The sequence below is a fragment of the Cynocephalus volans genome, chromosome 1 (assembly GCF_027409185.1).
Source record: "Cynocephalus volans isolate mCynVol1 chromosome 1, mCynVol1.pri, whole genome shotgun sequence".
Classification (NCBI taxonomy): Eukaryota; Metazoa; Chordata; class Mammalia; order Dermoptera; family Cynocephalidae; genus Cynocephalus; species Cynocephalus volans.
Genome location: NC_084460.1, coordinates 15313016 through 15329371, shown reverse-complemented (window position 1 = coordinate 15329371; position 16356 = coordinate 15313016). Strand labels below are relative to the sequence as shown.

Genomic DNA, 16356 nt, shown 5'->3' with positions numbered 1-16356 from the left:
TCAGAAATATTACTTACAGACCTACATCTCTCTTTTTTCTTGTGACTATGTTTATATATCATCATTTCAAACAAGGCAATAAAAAATTATACGTAGAGGAAGACAAATAACACTTGGGGATATAGAATAATCCATAAAGCAGTAAACAGTCAGAAACAAAATTTATTGAATCAATGAGGAAATAATTTGGAAATAACATTTCTGGAATTACATAATCTTTTTTAAAAAAAACAAAAACTCTTTTTCCCTGTAAGAACATGAAAGGATATCATTGGTTGTTATAAACTTGTAGCTTTAAATCATAATAAAATCTGTATCACAGTTATGAGGGGTCTTCAAAAAGTACATGGCAAGATTCACATTATCTTCTGATTCCATTTTCCATGAACTTTTTAAAGTACCCTCATATAGAGAAAATGCATTTGGCATGAGATTTTAAATGTAACTGGTAGAGTTGCCCAAACATCCTCCTAATTTACATGCAATAGATAGTTCCTAGTATGTGCTTATGAACATTCTTTCCTACAGAAAATCATAATTTTCTCTAGAAATGATGCCATTGTCACTGAGGACCAAAGAGAGAAGTGACAGAAAGGGCTGTGGCTTGGATGCAGCCACCTGCCACCAAAACCTGCACATCCTGTAACTTTCCTCTGGAATGGACCTGCTCGGGGAATGAGTGGGCAAACTAGTGGCATATAAAGGTCGTCCACAAATGCTTTCCTCGGGGGCTTCCTTATTCCTTCAGGGAATCAGCTCCATTTCATAAGGAAGGGGAGCAAAGGGCTCAAAGATGACAGAAGGGAGAAGGGAAACACTCACCCCCTATTACCCAGTGGTTCCCCATTGCCCGTAGTCCACGCTCCTCACGTAGACACTTAATGCTCCCACTGTCTATGCCCAGCTATGTTGCAGCCTCCCTCACACTACAGAGAGTGATCAACAGGTGGGATCACAGAGGTAACCAGAAGCCAAATGAGTCAGGACCCTGAATGAGGTAGGAGCCATTATAGGTTCTGAGAAAAGAGTGCCAGGATATGCCTTATGTTTTATTCATTCTTCTCAAATACACCATATTTGCAGCACACAGGCCCATTCACCCTGAGAACCTACCCCCAGCATCCCTGCCCAAAACAATCTCATTCTGCCTTGATGCCATATCTAAAACCCCTCCTACATACACCTTCCCTGACTCCTCAAGCAATATGTGTCCCTCTCTCCCTCACTAATCCTATGAAATGTCCAAAGTACTTGGTTCAGACCCTAGTTACAGCTTTTGCATTTTCTGCCTTGTATTAACTCTTATGAGTCAGGTGACAAAATTAGACATGTCTTGTTTCAAGCCTCAGCTGGATTTCAGACCCCTCCAGTCATGAATTACAATGTATACAGCAACAACAGCTCAGCCTCCAGGCCCCTAGCCATGTGAAAGCCAGCCACCTCTCAATAGCAGTTTTGCCAACAAATCAACAGTTCAAGTTCATCCACACTTCTGAAAATACAATGAGTGGGATGTCCATTAAGACCAAATTATCTTCTAAACCATTTATTTATTTATTTATTTTTCCCAAACAAATGGCTTTGTACATAAACACCCGTTGTTATGTGTCAGCTAGAATTCTCCTTCCTTAGGAACTTAGGGATTTGTGGTCTCCGCCACTTGTTCTGGGACTTGTATTGCACTGTCATCTTTGCTACCCATCTTTATCACAATTTTTTTTTTTACCTCCCCCACTAAAGGGCAAGTTCTCTGGGATCCTGACCTCACAGATTTTCTCATGGAGTCCGTCTTTCCCTCACCCATTGGCCCTTGCTGAAAATATATCTGCAGATGGATTATTGGCATGGCTCTTACAAGGTCTTCTCCCAACCTTCAATAGCAAATAAAATACAAAATGTGAGAGACCAAAGCTCACTTTGTACCTCTGTCATGACAGGATTTTGTGCCTCTGTATCAAGACTTTGAGAATTTTTACACGCGGAACATTTACATGCGAATCAGAGACAATTGGAACCGGCCCATCTGCAGTGCTCCAGGGCCTCGGTTTGACATGATGGAAAGGGTGTCAGATGACTATAACTGGATGTTTAGGTGAGGCAGCCACTTGGAGGGGGTTGGTGGAAAGAATATTCTTTCAAGAAAATCCTAGCATGAGCGCTGGATTAAAGATAGGAAAAACAAAACAAACAACAACAAAAAAAACAAGGCATGGAAATAGGCATGATGGTCTTCCATCATTCAGCCCTTCTGATGCCAGTAATTAAGTTGCCAAGAGGACTTCACTATATTGTAATTAAAGTGAGAACTGTGTCAGAAGGTGTGGGACACACAGAGCCAGCTGGAAAGAGCCCTTTTCAGCTTTCTTGGCAAATCGTACTCTCCTACTTCTTGCCAAAGTAAGTAATGATGACCATGGCTCTTATCCCTGTAGAAGGTTCTTGCTGGAATTTAAACCAAGGCATGGGTGTCATGAAAGCAAGCATCCAGGAAAATCAGGGCTAAGTAATACTTCATGGCTGGGGATACCTCTCTTGTGCTCTGCCCAACTTTTTTATGGGGTTATTTTCCTCGAAGGGCAAATCATTTTATGCTGACAATGGTGCACATTAAAAAGAATATATATAGGGCTGGCCCCGTGGCGCACTCGGGAGAGTGCGGCACTTGGGAGCACAGCGGCGCTCCTGCGGCGGGTTCGGATCCTATATAGGGATGGCCGGTGCGCTCACTGGCTGAGTGCAGTGCGGGCGACACCAGGCCAAGGGTTGCGATCCCCTTAACGGTCACAAAAAGAGAAAAAAAAAAAAAAGAATATATATATACATATGATTTAAATAAGTCATATGTATATATATATATATATATATGATTTGGGCCAGACTGAAGGTCCCTTGGGCACTAGGACGACTTTAAATGAGAAAGCCCTTTGTGCTGGGTTTGCTGCAGGTTTACTGGAAGAATCATCAAAGATGTCATCAACATGGGCTCCTATAACTTCCTTGGCCTCGCAGACAGGTACGATGAGTCTATGAAGACAATAAAGGATGTTCTGGAGGTGTATGGCTCAGGCGTGGCCAGCACCAGACAAGAAATGGGTATGTACATTCACTATTTTGAAATTTTTTCCAGTTATATCTCAGATTCCTTGTGGCAACCTCTCAAATCTAGATTGTATCTAGACTGTATGCCCTGAAAATCTGTTATAAAATGCAAAAAGGAAAAGGAATATGAAAGTCTTATGGGAAATTTCAAGCATTATGCTGTTGCCATGTAGTTTATCAATTACATGTTTTAATTCTTCCAAATAGATAAAAATGGGTATTTCCTGACCACATTATCTAAAAAGCAACTATTTTGCCTCCTCCACCTAGTCCTTTTCTCTCCTTTCTCCCACTTTCATTAATGATATTAGTCACTGACTGAAATAATCTTGCCTTTGTATTTGTATATGCCTGTCTGTGCTACTAAAACGTAAGTTTCATGAGGAGAGGAATTGGCCTTGTGGAATGTTGTGATGAATGAATAAATGAATGAATGGATGGATGAAGAATGAAGGGACAAGGTGGAGCAGACTGTCTATTTATTTCCCTTTAGCTAAAACATTTTTCTCTTATTCAAATGAGTGAAATCTGTGAGAAGGAAACTTCCACTCCTCTCCACTTCAGGGAAAGAGAATAATGCAAGCTTGTTCTTGTAGAGTGCTTTGCAATTCCTGGCATGCTTTTTTATATAGGATCTTATTTACTCAAAAAATAAAAAAATGCTGTGCTGTAGGCAGCACAAGTGGTGTTATTCTCATCTCATGCAAGAGGAAACTGAGGATCATTGTGTCTAAGTGATGTGCCTAAGCTCATTGATTAACCATGCTCACTCTCAGTCTGGCTCAGCTATCTCTACTACAGCAGTTCCTCATCCTGGTGACACATGTACGGTTCATCAGATCAATTCAGGTCTATCTAAGAATGAGAGGCAAGTCTGATAAAAAGGCATTGACTGTTAATGAATAATAAGCCACATGCCCCCTTTAGATAACCCGTTAGCAGAAAGCCTTTAAAGACAATTTAATTATTCAGACCTGTGCAACAAATAATTCAAATTAAATAAAGTAACTTTTTAATTCAAGCATTCAAGGAAATACTCAGAAAAAGCTCCAGAGTTGGTAGTGGTTACCCAGATTTCTTAAGAAAGTCACTTACTTATCTTCGTTTTGAGGCATAAGGGCTGGAGATGTAAACAAGGTGCAGGGGGAGAGGGGAGGACTTACTACACTTAGAACTGGGTTGCCTGTGAGAGTTTCAAGATGGCAGTGGCTGCGGCAGCTGGCGTGGAGTAGCTGAGGTGGAAAAGGTGGCCACTGGGCCTTAGGCAGCTGGGAAACTTGTGGACCTTCCTCTTGCCGTCTCTTAAGGGAGGACCACTGCTGGTGGCCGGTCGTGGGGGCTGACAACCACTTTGCCCTTGGCAGGAGAGGCTACCTCATTTACAGGCAACAGCTTTGAAGTATGGAGCAGGAAAAGAACTGTTTCTTAGCTGCAAAAGCGAGTCTCTAAACAGGGAACATGGCGCCAGGGTTGCTGTGGATGCAGCCAGGATCCCGGAGGCTGGGGCCGTGCTGAAGGCAGCCAGCTGCCCTATTCATGATTCGAGGTTTCAGGCCAGCATAAAAGAAGATTGCTGGGAGCACCTGAGCTGCACCATGGGACTGAGCAAGCAGCCCGAGGCAGCGGGAGCCAAGAATGGGGAAAGCGACAAACCAGAGGCAGAGAGGGAGCCGCCCGACCTGGCACAGCCCTGTGAGTGACCCCCAACCCGGCCCTGCTCGGGGGGCTGATGCCCGCCCGGCTTTCGCCTGCATCACCAGGCCACTCACTGCCCCCGGGGCTGCCTCCATTTTCTCAGGTGGTGGCAGCTCCGGCCCGGCTCAGCCAAGCCTGTCCTCCTCGCTCGGCTCAGCTCCTCACTGAGCCTTCGCACTTGCTTGCCCCAGCGCGGGGCTTCCCAGGGCCTGCAGGCCGGCCTCCCCTCCCATTCCCTCCATGATTCTCTGGCAGGGCTGGTGGCGTGGGGCATCCCCGGCCAGCGTCGGGAGGGCAAGGAAGTATGGGCGGGGCCGACTGTCACTCCACCGCACCCTGGGCTCCGGCCCCGGTAAACTTCCTGTTACTGGGAGGCAGATACCATCTCTGTGGCCACCAGTTCGGAAAAATGCCTAACCAATTTCTGGTTAGGAATAGTGTGGTTGGAGAGTTCCCAAGTCCGCTTGAACATGCCGGAGAGCTGACTGTGGGCGGGCACCGAACTCTGTCTGCGCCGGGGGGATACAAAGGTGAACTGTGTGCTACAAGCTCCTCCCCCGAGGAGCTCACGCTCTGGTGTGGGAGATAAGACAAGTACACAAATAACGGTGATACCAGGAGGAAGGTGATAAGTCCCGAGAAAGATCTACACAGTGCTACAAAGGCACCCACAGCAACCAGTCGTCTGTGCCTAGCAGAAACCTGGTAGACCTCCTGGGCGAGGCGGTGCCGAGCAGGGTCTTGAAGGCCCAGCTGATACATGAGGGTTGCAGAAGACACGTCCCAGCCCAGCCCACTATGCACAGAGTGGGGAGACGTCCGGCTAGGGAGGCAGAGACTCGACAGAAACTACACACCATGTGGGGTCACCACTGCATGATCCAACAGCCCGGGCCAGAGCACATGGAGCAGGGAGAAGTCCTGCATGGGAAGTGAAAGCTCAGCAGAGATCACACACCCTGTGGTACGTGATCCACCAGCCCAGCAGAGTCCAAGCTTACCAGAGAGGTGGCTCCCCGGAGAGGCCCAAGACCTGAGGCAACCATACACACAAGACACTAGAGGCCAACTGAGCAGTCACGGAGGTAGCCATACCAAATTGGCAACCACAGCAACATCTTAGTTAGTCAATAGTCTCAAACCGGTGGACTGTGAAACGACCTGCCACAATGAATAAACATCAAAAAAAAGATACCAGAAATACAAAAAATCAAGAAAGTACACCACCAAAAGTTAATAAATCTCAAACTCTAGATCCTATAGAACAAGAAGCCCTTGAAATGACTGACAAGGAATTTCGAGTGATAATTCTAAGGAAACTGAATGAGATACAAGAAAACTCAGCTAGACATCGTGATGAAATGAGGAAATGTATACAGGATCTGAAAGAGGAAATGTACAAGGAAATCAATGTCCTGAAAAAAAATGTAGCAGAACTTGCTGAACTGAAGAAGTTATTCAGCGAAATAAAAAACACAATGGAGAGCTTAACCAGCAGGCTTGTCGAAGTTGAAGAGAGAACCTCTGAACTTGAAGATGGGCTGTTTGAAATAACACAAGCAGACAAAAAGAAAGAAAAAAGAATCAAAGACATTGAAGAAAATCTGAGAGAGATATCAGACAACCTTAAGTGCTCAAATATCCGAGTCATGGGTATTGCAGAAGGGGAGGAAAACGAAGATTGCATTGAAAACATATTCAACAAAATAGTGGCAGAACACTTCCCAGGTATAGGGAAAATCACAGATCTTCAGATCCAGGAAGCTCAACGATCTCCAAACGTATTCAACCCAAAAAGGCCTTCTCCAAGACATGTTATAGTCAAATTGGCAAAACTCAGAGACAAAGAGAGAATCTTAAAAGCTGCAAGAGAGAAGTGTCAAATCACCTATAAGAGAGCCCCAATCAGGCTAACATCAGACTTTTCATCACAAACCCTAAAAGCTAGAAAGGAATGGGATGATATTTTCAAAATACTAAAAGACAAAGATTGCCAGCCAAGAATACTCTACCCTGCAAGGCTATCCTTCCGAAATGAAGGGCAAATAGTATATTTCTCAGACAAACAAAAACTGCGGGAGTTCACTACCACACGACCACCCTTACAAGAAATCCTCAAGGGAGTACTGGGTTTGGTTCCTGAAAAATAACTACCACTGCCATAAAAACCCAAGAAAAATCAATACCCACTAGTATAATAAAAATGGCATCCATGAAGAGAAAACAAGCTAACAAAAACACTATCTACAACCTAAGGAACCAGCAAATACAGAAACCAAACAGTAAATCAGAAAGCAAGGAACAAAAGACACCTAAGACAACCAAACAACCAATAAAATGCTAGGAATAAATCAACACTTTTCAATAACAACTCTTAATGTAAAAAGCTTAAATTCCCCAATTAAAAGACACAGACTGGCTGACTGGATCAAAAAGCAGGACCCAACTATATGCTGCCTACAAGAGACCCACCTCACCCATAAAGATTCACACAGACTAAGAGTGAAAGGATGGAAAAAGATTTACCATGCAAACAGAAAAGAAAAACGAGCTGGAGTAGCTATTCTTATATCTGACAAAATAGACTTTAAACTAAAAACCATAAAAAGAGACAATGAGGGACACTACTTAATGATAAAAGGACTGATCCATCAAGAAGACATAACAATCATAAATATGTATGCACCCAATGTTGGAGCAGCCAGATTTATAAAACAAACTCTATTAGACCTAAAGAAGGAAATAGACACTAATACCATAATAGCAGGGGACCTGAACACCCCACTGTCAATATTAGACAGATCATCTAGGCAAAGAATCAGTAGAGAAACACAAGATCTAAACAATACTCTAGACCAATTGGAATTGGCAGATATCTACAGAATATTCCATCCAACAACCTCAGAATATTCATTCTTCTCATCAGCACATGGATCATGCTCCAGGATAGATCACATATTAGGTCACAAATCAAGTTTCAATAAATTCAAAAAAAAAATGGAATTATCCCATGTATTTTCTCAGACCACAATGGATTAAAACTAGAAATTAATAACAAACGAAACTCTGGAAACTATACAAACACATGGAAATTAAACAGCATTCTACTTAATGACATATGGGTCCAAGAAGAAATCAAGCAGGAAATCAAAAAATTTATTGACACTAATGAAAATAAAGATACAGCATACCAAAACCTGTGGGATACTGCAAAAGCAGTATTAAGGGGGAAATTTATTGCATTAAATGCTCACCTCAGAAGAATGCAAAAATGGCAAGTGAACAACCTAACACTTCACCTTAAAGAACTAGAAAAACAAGAACAATCCAAACCTAAAGTTAGCAGTCAGAAAGAAATCATTAAGATCAGAGCAGAACTGAATGAAATTGAAACCCAAAAAACAATTCAAAAGATCAATGAATCAAAAAGTTGGTTTTTTGAAAAGATAAATAAAATTGACAAACCATTAGCATGGCTAACAAAAAAAAGAAGAGAGAAGACTCAAATAACAAACATTAGAAATGAAAAAGGTCATATTACAACTGATACCTCTGAAATACAAGGAATCATTCAAGACTACTAGAAACAACTATACGCCAACAAATTTGAAAATCTGGAGGAAATGGATAAATTTCTGGACACACACAAGCTCCCAAAACTGAACCATGAAGACGTAGAAAATTTGAACAGACCAATAAAAATAAAGGAGATTGAAGCTGTTATCAGAAGGCTCCCAACAAAGAAAAGCTCAGGACCAGATGGATTCACAGCAGAATTTTACCAAACATTCAAAGAGGAATTGACACTGATTCTTTACAAACTATTCCAAAAGATTGAAACAGATGCAAATCTCCGAAACTCATTCTATGAAGCAAACATCATCCTGATACCAAAGCCAGGTAAAGATATAACCAAAAAAGAAAACTACAGGCCGATATCCTTGATGAATATAGATGCAAAAATCCTCACTAAAATACTAGCAAACAGAATACAGCAACACATACGTAAAATTATTTACCACAATCAAGTGGGATTCATCCCAGGGATGCAAGGTTGGTTCAACATACACAAATCAATAAATGTGATACACCATATTAATAAACTCAAACACAAGGAGCATATGATCATCTCTATAGATGCTGAAAAAGCATTTGATAAAGTTCAGCACTCATTCATGATAAAGACCCTCTATAAGTTAGGAATAGAGGGAAAGTATCTCAACATAATTAAAGCCACATATGGCAAACCCACTGCCAATATTATCCTGAATGGGGAAAAGCTGAAAGCTTTTCCTTTAAGAACAGGAACTAGACAAGGATGCCCACTCTCACCACTCGTATTCAACATAGTGTTGGAAGTACTAGCCAGAGCAATCAGAGAAGAGAAGGAAATAAAGGGCATCCAGATTGGAAAAGAGGAAGTCAAACTGTCCCTGTTTGCAGATGACATGATCCTATATATCGAACAGCCTAAAACCTCTACAAAAAAATTCTTGGAATTGATAAATGCTTTCAGCACAGTAGCAGGATACAAAATCAACACGCAAAAATCAATAGCATTTCTTTTCTCCAATAGTGAACATGCAGAACGAGAAATCAAGAAAGCCTGCCCATTTACAATAGCCACAAAAAAATAAAATACTTAGGAATTGAGTTAACCAAGGAGGTGAAAAATCTCTATAATGAGAACTACAAACCACTGCTGAGAGAAATTTGAGAGGATACAAGAAGATGGAAAGATATCCCATGCTCTTGGACTGGAAGAATCAACATAGTGAAAATGTCCATACTACCTAAAGTGATGTACAAATTCAATGAAATCCCCATTAAAATTCCAAAGACATTTATCTCAGAAATGGAAAGAACTATCCAGACATTTATATGGAATAATAAAAGACCACTCATAGCCAAAGCAATGCTGAGCAAAAAAAATAAAGCTGGAGGCATAACACTACCTGACTTTAAGCTATACTACAAAGCTATAATAACCAAAACAGTATGGTACTGGCATAAAAACAGACACACTGATCAATGGAATAGAATAGAGAATCCAGAAATCAACCCACACACTTACTGCCACCTGATCTTTGACAAAGGCACCAAGCCTATTCACTGGGGAAGGGACTCCCTCTTCAGCAAATGGTGCTGGGATAACTGGATATCCATATGCAGGAGAATGGAACTAGATCCATACCTCTCACCATATACTAAAATCAACTCAAAATGGATTAAGGATTTAAATATACACCCTGAAACAATAAAACTTCTTAAAGAAAACATAGGAGAAACACTTCAGGAAATAGGACTGAACACAGACTTCATGAATATGACCCCAAAAGCACGGGCAACCAAAGGAAAAATAAACAAATGGGATTATATCAAACTAAAAAGCTTCTGCACAGCAAAAGAAACAATTAACAGAGTTAAAAGACAACCAACAGAGTGGGAGAAAATATTTGCAAAATATACATCTGACAAAGGATTAATATCCAGAATATATAAGGAACTCAAACAACTTTACAAGAAGAAAACAAGCAACCCAATTAAAAAATGGGCAAAAGAGCTAAGCAGGCATTTCTCTAAGGAAGATATACAAATGGCCAACAGACATATGAAGAAATGCTCAACATCACTCAGCATCCGGGAAATGCAAATCAAAACCACACTGAGATACCATCTAACCCCAGTTAGGATGGCTAAAATCCAAAAGACTCTGAACGATAAATGCTGGCGAGGTTGCGGAGAAAAAGGAACTCTCATACATTGTTGGTGGGACTGCAAAATGGGGCAGCCTCTATGGAAAATGGTATGGAGGTTCCTCAAACAATTGCAGATAGATCTACCATACGACCCAGCTATCCCACTGCTGGGAATATACCCAGAGGAATGGAAATCATCAAGTCGAAGGTATACCTGTTCCCCAATGTTCATCGCAGCACTCTTTACAATAGCCAAGAGTTGGAACCAGCTCAAATGTCCATCATCAGATGAGTGGATACGGAAAATGTGGTACATCTACACAACGGAATACTACTCAGCTATAAAAACGAATGAAATACTGCCATTTGCAACAACATGGATGGACCTCGAGAGAATTATATTAAGTGAAACAAGTCAGGCACAGAAAGAGAAATACCACATGTTCTCACTTATTGGTGGGAGCTAAAAATTAATATATAAATTCACACACACACACACACACACAAAAAAAACCGGGGGGTGGGGGGAAGAAGATATAACAACCACAATTACTTGAAGTTGACACGACAAGCAAACAGAGGGGACATCGGTAGGAGGAGAAGGGGAGGGAGGAGGGACGGAGGTTTTGGTGATGGGCAACAATAATCAGCCACAATGTATATCGACAAAATGAAATTAAAAAAAAAAAAAAAAGACCTGGGTTGCCTGTGACACCCATTTGGAGATGGTGCAGAGACTCCAGGAATACCCCCAACCATTGAGGTGTGGAGTCAGAAACCATTTGGGATGTTTCCTCTGATGATGAGACATCCAATACCAGGGTTTTCAATGACCAGACAGAAGGCATGTTCCTGAAGATGACTACTCCCACTCAGTGAGACAGAACACTTCCCCATCACAGTCGGCAGAAGCTCAAGGGAGACACCTTGACAGAGACAATGATTTGCCTTTCCTGAAAGTGAGATGGGGAACATGGGTCCCTCATTCTTCAGGTTCCGTGAACCCAGAGAAATTAGGCAGAAATAATGTTCTCATTCGATGCTACCCAACACATAAGTTCTTTCTCCACCTATTCAGACTTCTGGATCACTGGGATTTTAGTATTTACTGGCTTTATTCAGCTCTTTAGGTCAAGTTCAAAAAAGAAGACTTTAAAACTTGTCAAATAGTGAGAGACCCAAAGAGAAGCCACCCACACTAATTTTAGGCAAATAGAAGGACTGAAACATGAATACAGGTGAAGTATCCCTTGTCTGAAATGCTTAAGACCAGAAGTATTTCAATTTTTTTAGATTTTGGAAGATTTTCAGAATACATACAGGTTGAGCATCCTTAATCCAAAAATGCAAAATACAAAATGCTCCAATGAGCATTTTCTATGGACATCATGTAGGCACTCACAAAGTTTCAAATTGTTCAGCATTTTTAGATTTCAGCTTTTTGGATTAGGGATGCTCAAACCTGTATAAGCAATCAGTCAAGAAAAAAATAAAGAGGGGACATTTGAAAGTATCCTGCAACATAAATAATAATCTTAACATAGTATGCAAGAATTAGAAGTAGTATAATTCTAAAATCCTTTTATTCTAAGAAATTCAAGAATCTTTTGGAAAACGTGCTTTTGAGTCTTAAGGAATTGTTTAAAAGAGCAAATGAGTTCACAATAAAAATTGGAAAGACAGAAGTTTCACAGTTTTCAGCAACCAAAATAGCTTCTTGAGAAACCAAAAGTAAATGTTTAAGAACTTTTAGTCACTTAAAAGTAATTTCCCAGAACTTTAAAGAATAGTTTTTAAATGTTCAGGAGGGCAGGGAGGAGAGAAACTATAATTTATATTTTAAAAAAAGGAAAATAAAACAAAAAAAAAGGAAATCAAGAAGCATTTAAAACGTAGTAAAAGGACAGAAGACTAAAGATATTATTTTGGCCCCCAAAAATATAACTAGAACAGATTTGCCTACTAGAAGTAAAAGACTGAGATATGGCCAAAAATCTAAACTCAACTATGTGCTGTAATTTTTTTAAAAAATTATTAAATTAAAGTTATTCCAAAAGGTGAAAAGTACAAAGATAGGTCCCAACTGGCCACCTGGTTTCTACCTTTCTGTTGCAAGCACCTCCACTATGGTGCAGTGCCAAGGAGGGAGGCCAAGTCAGTAGAAGAAAGAGCAGAAGAGGAGCTCAAGAGGAAGGTTGTTTGCCTAATTTCCACCTGCAAATGCTAAAACTAAAGCCCAGAATATGGCTTAAAATGATACATTTCCAGACACATAAGTACAGAAGTGCAAAAGCTGTTTTTAAGATGTAAAATGATATACTCCTGTTTATTTTGAAGTACAACTAAAAATAGTGGAATACAGAGGGATGCTTTAATTCTCTTATGGGTTAATTTAACATTTCAAAGGCTAATGGGGATGGTGGAGTGTGAACATTTTATATCCTAAATATAAGGCACAGTAAAATGGCAATTTGGAGCATAGTCAAGCATTTGAAATGTCTGAAACATTTTAAATTTATACCATCTACTGATGTTTTTTGTTAGACTGCTCCTAGATCTTAACTGTCCCTTCTATACTGTGTGCTATATGTGCAAGTTTGGTAGTGACAAGCCTAATTTTTACTAATAATTTCATTAAAGTACTATGAAAAATTACAAATTTTTGAGTGATATTGTTGTGAATTAGTGAACTCTAAACCTAACAGCTTATCAAAGTTTTAATAAACTAATACTTGATATATGCTTTTCAAGGTGACTTGCCTCCACATATTTAGCTGGAAAGTCACTAGAATAACTGCCTGCAAAAGGATTCTAAAACTATATGTATTTTTAGGTTTTCAGCACTGGGATTGAAAATTGTGCACAAATTGTTTATAATGTCTGAGTACTGAACATCAAACACCAATAAGTAATATCTCCATTGTGCAAGACATTTCCACATTTGGTCTTTGAATTTTTTATCTGAAAAAACTACCTGATTTTTCTCTATGTAGAAGATGCTTATGTGAATATATGGGTTTACCAATGGAAGACAGACTGCAACAACACCAAGGCATAGGCAATGCATCACTGCTTGTTCTTTTATATGAATTAAGTTTCAAATAAAGAATAAGCTGAAACTTTAAAAATAAATAAATAGCTTAAATAGATGGTGCAAATATGAGCAAAAAGGAAAGCAGAAGTTAAGCTTAAGACATGAATCATTCAACAGAATAAGAGATTTGCATTATAAAAATTATATGGCAATCCCATAATGCAGATAGCTGCAATTCCTATAGTCTCTATGCATCAGATAACACAACAGAGACACACATGGCTGTTTATACTTCTGTGCAACTAGAAATTAGAAGGATAATGAATTACAGAAAGCATGTGGGTCACTTCACATTCCACAAAAACAAAAGCAAGAAAAATTTTTAAATGCAACAGTGATAGGAGACTGTAAGGTACCTCTCAGTCCTTGGAAGTAAAGAAAGCAAAATTAAATAAATAAATAGATAAAGCCATAGAGGACATTAATCATTAATTGTTAATGATTAATTGACAATTTAATAGCTATATGTATTGAATGTTGACCTTAAAACATACTATCAGCATACTTTATCTTTTTGAATAGTCATTGAATTTTCACAAAAATATGCTGCATATTATGCCACAAAGAAAACATCATTGAATTCCAAAAAGTGGAGCCTATGTAGGTTACATTCTTTGATCATAGTAAAATAAACCTAAAAATAAATAACAAAATTAGAAAAAAAAATTCATTTTTAAAAAATAACTTGAAACTTTTAAATTCCTCTTCTAAATAACTCTTGAATCAAAGGGGAAATGAAATTATGGTTGCATCATATTTAGAAATTAAGAATTATGAGAATACCAAGAGATGCAGCTAGCTGTGTACTCAGAGGTAAATATATAGTCTTACTTTACTACACAGGAAAATTAAAGCTAGTAAACAGGGCAACCAACACAGTAAAAAAGAAAAGAAAAAAAGTATTGAGTTATTAAAGTTAAAAATAGAAATTTATGAATTCAAAAAAGTAATTTCTTTTTTTTTTTTGTCTTTTTCGTGACCGGCACTCAGCCAGTGAGTGCACCGGCCATCCCTATGTAGGATCCGAACCCGCGGTGGGAGCATCGCCGCACTCCCAGTGCCGCACTCTCTTGAGTGCGCCACGGGCTCGGCCCCAAAAAAGTAATTTCTATTGAGCTGAGATCTGTATTTTTAATGTCACTGGAGGTGATTCTGATAGTAGCCATAGCTGACAACCACTGACCTAGCGTAACCCTGATCCCAAAATTTGATACACATGCATTTAATAAAGAAAAATTATAAATTAATATTGCTTAATAAAATACTAGAAATTGGCATTGAGAATCCAACAGGGTATTTAAATAACAGGATACTATGATCAAGTAACTCTACTCAGGGACTGTAATGATAGTTCAATAATGAAACAATTTATAATATTAAAAGATCCAAAAGTAAATATATTATTATCTTGATAGATGTTGGTAATCATTTATAAAATTCACTGCCTATCTCTCATAAAAAAAAATTTTATAATTTTTTATAAATAAGAGATTTCCAAGTAGATAAAAAGTATCTGCTTCTAACAAAGAGACTTTACTATGCTTTGTGGTGAAGCCCTAGAAGTATTCACTTTAATGTCAGGAAAAAGATGGTAGTACCTATTTTACCATCATTTTTAATAACTTTGGAAGTACTAGACAATATAATTATTCATTCATTTTTTTAATTCCTTATGCCAATGAATATTTATGGAATGACTTCCATGTGACATAATAAATATATGTATAACAAAAGAAGAGGTAAAATAACCATCATCTGCAGGAGAACATATTGTTCACACTTCCAGTTTTCAAACTGTTATCTGTGGAGAGGAAGGGGGACTTCTGAAGGGGCTGTTCCTGGAGCCACTAGAGATGGCGGGTAGTTGAGGAGCAGGTTGGATGGTGAGCCATCTCTCCCTGTGCCTCTCCATCTGCCCATTTAAAACAGTGTTTTGGTTCATTTTCTTCCATTTTATTTATTTAAATAATCAAAAAGTTATTAGACATAATAACAGACTCAATAAAGACTAATTTTCAAAATTCATATAGTAAAATCAATAATCAGCAATCATCAGTAAGAGAATATGCTGGCGAAATGATATTATTAATAGATAAGAGCAAAAGTAGCAAACACCTAGGGAATATACTTATTTTGAAAATGTTTAAAACTTACTTGAAGAAAACCATAAAACTTCTATGAAAGACTTAACAGAAGCCTTGAAAGAAAAAGAGGTCCCATACCTTAGAAGGGGAAGACATAGTATTGTAAATCTATCAATTCTTCCCCAAATTAATATGCAAATTGAACACAATCCCCATGACATGTATAGGTAAGGTGGGTCTAAACTGAAAGTCCAGAAATAGAACTTTGCACACTCATTTTTATGTGATAAGAACAATATTTCAGATCAGTTGGGAAAGGATCAATGATTTCATAATTAGTGTTATGATAACTAGCTGATCATTTAAGGGAATAAGATTCCTACTTCATACATTACATCTAGGCAAATTATACCTAGATAAATTGCAAATGCATTTGAGATTGAAACCTAAAAAAAGCAACCACCACCAAAGACAACTGTATTTTAAAAGTTTAAAATGAATGAATGAATAAAATAAAACCACTGAGACAATTCAAATATGAAAAGCACTCGTTCCACATGGGCCACCCTGGTTTGTGGGAAACAGGCACCCTTCCCTGTTAGAGAAGAGGCAGCTTGCTCCCCACCCAACCCCTAGCCACAATTGTTCCCCTTCAGATTTCTCAAGCCTGATTCACACAGTTGTC

The 16356-nt window shown here is 39.1% G+C and overlaps 1 protein-coding gene across 1 annotated transcript in view; it reads left to right on the top strand.

The window, feature by feature from the left end:
* Positions 1–16356, top strand: part of SPTLC3 (serine palmitoyltransferase long chain base subunit 3) — a 169956-nt gene that overhangs the window by 67356 nt on the left and 86244 nt on the right. Inside the window, exons 3-4 of the mRNA XM_063077770.1 lie at positions 1938–2092; positions 2945–3093. Coding sequence (XP_062933840.1) covers positions 1938–2092; positions 2945–3093 — 304 coding nt within the window. The remainder of the gene's footprint in view (positions 1–1937; positions 2093–2944; positions 3094–16356) is intronic.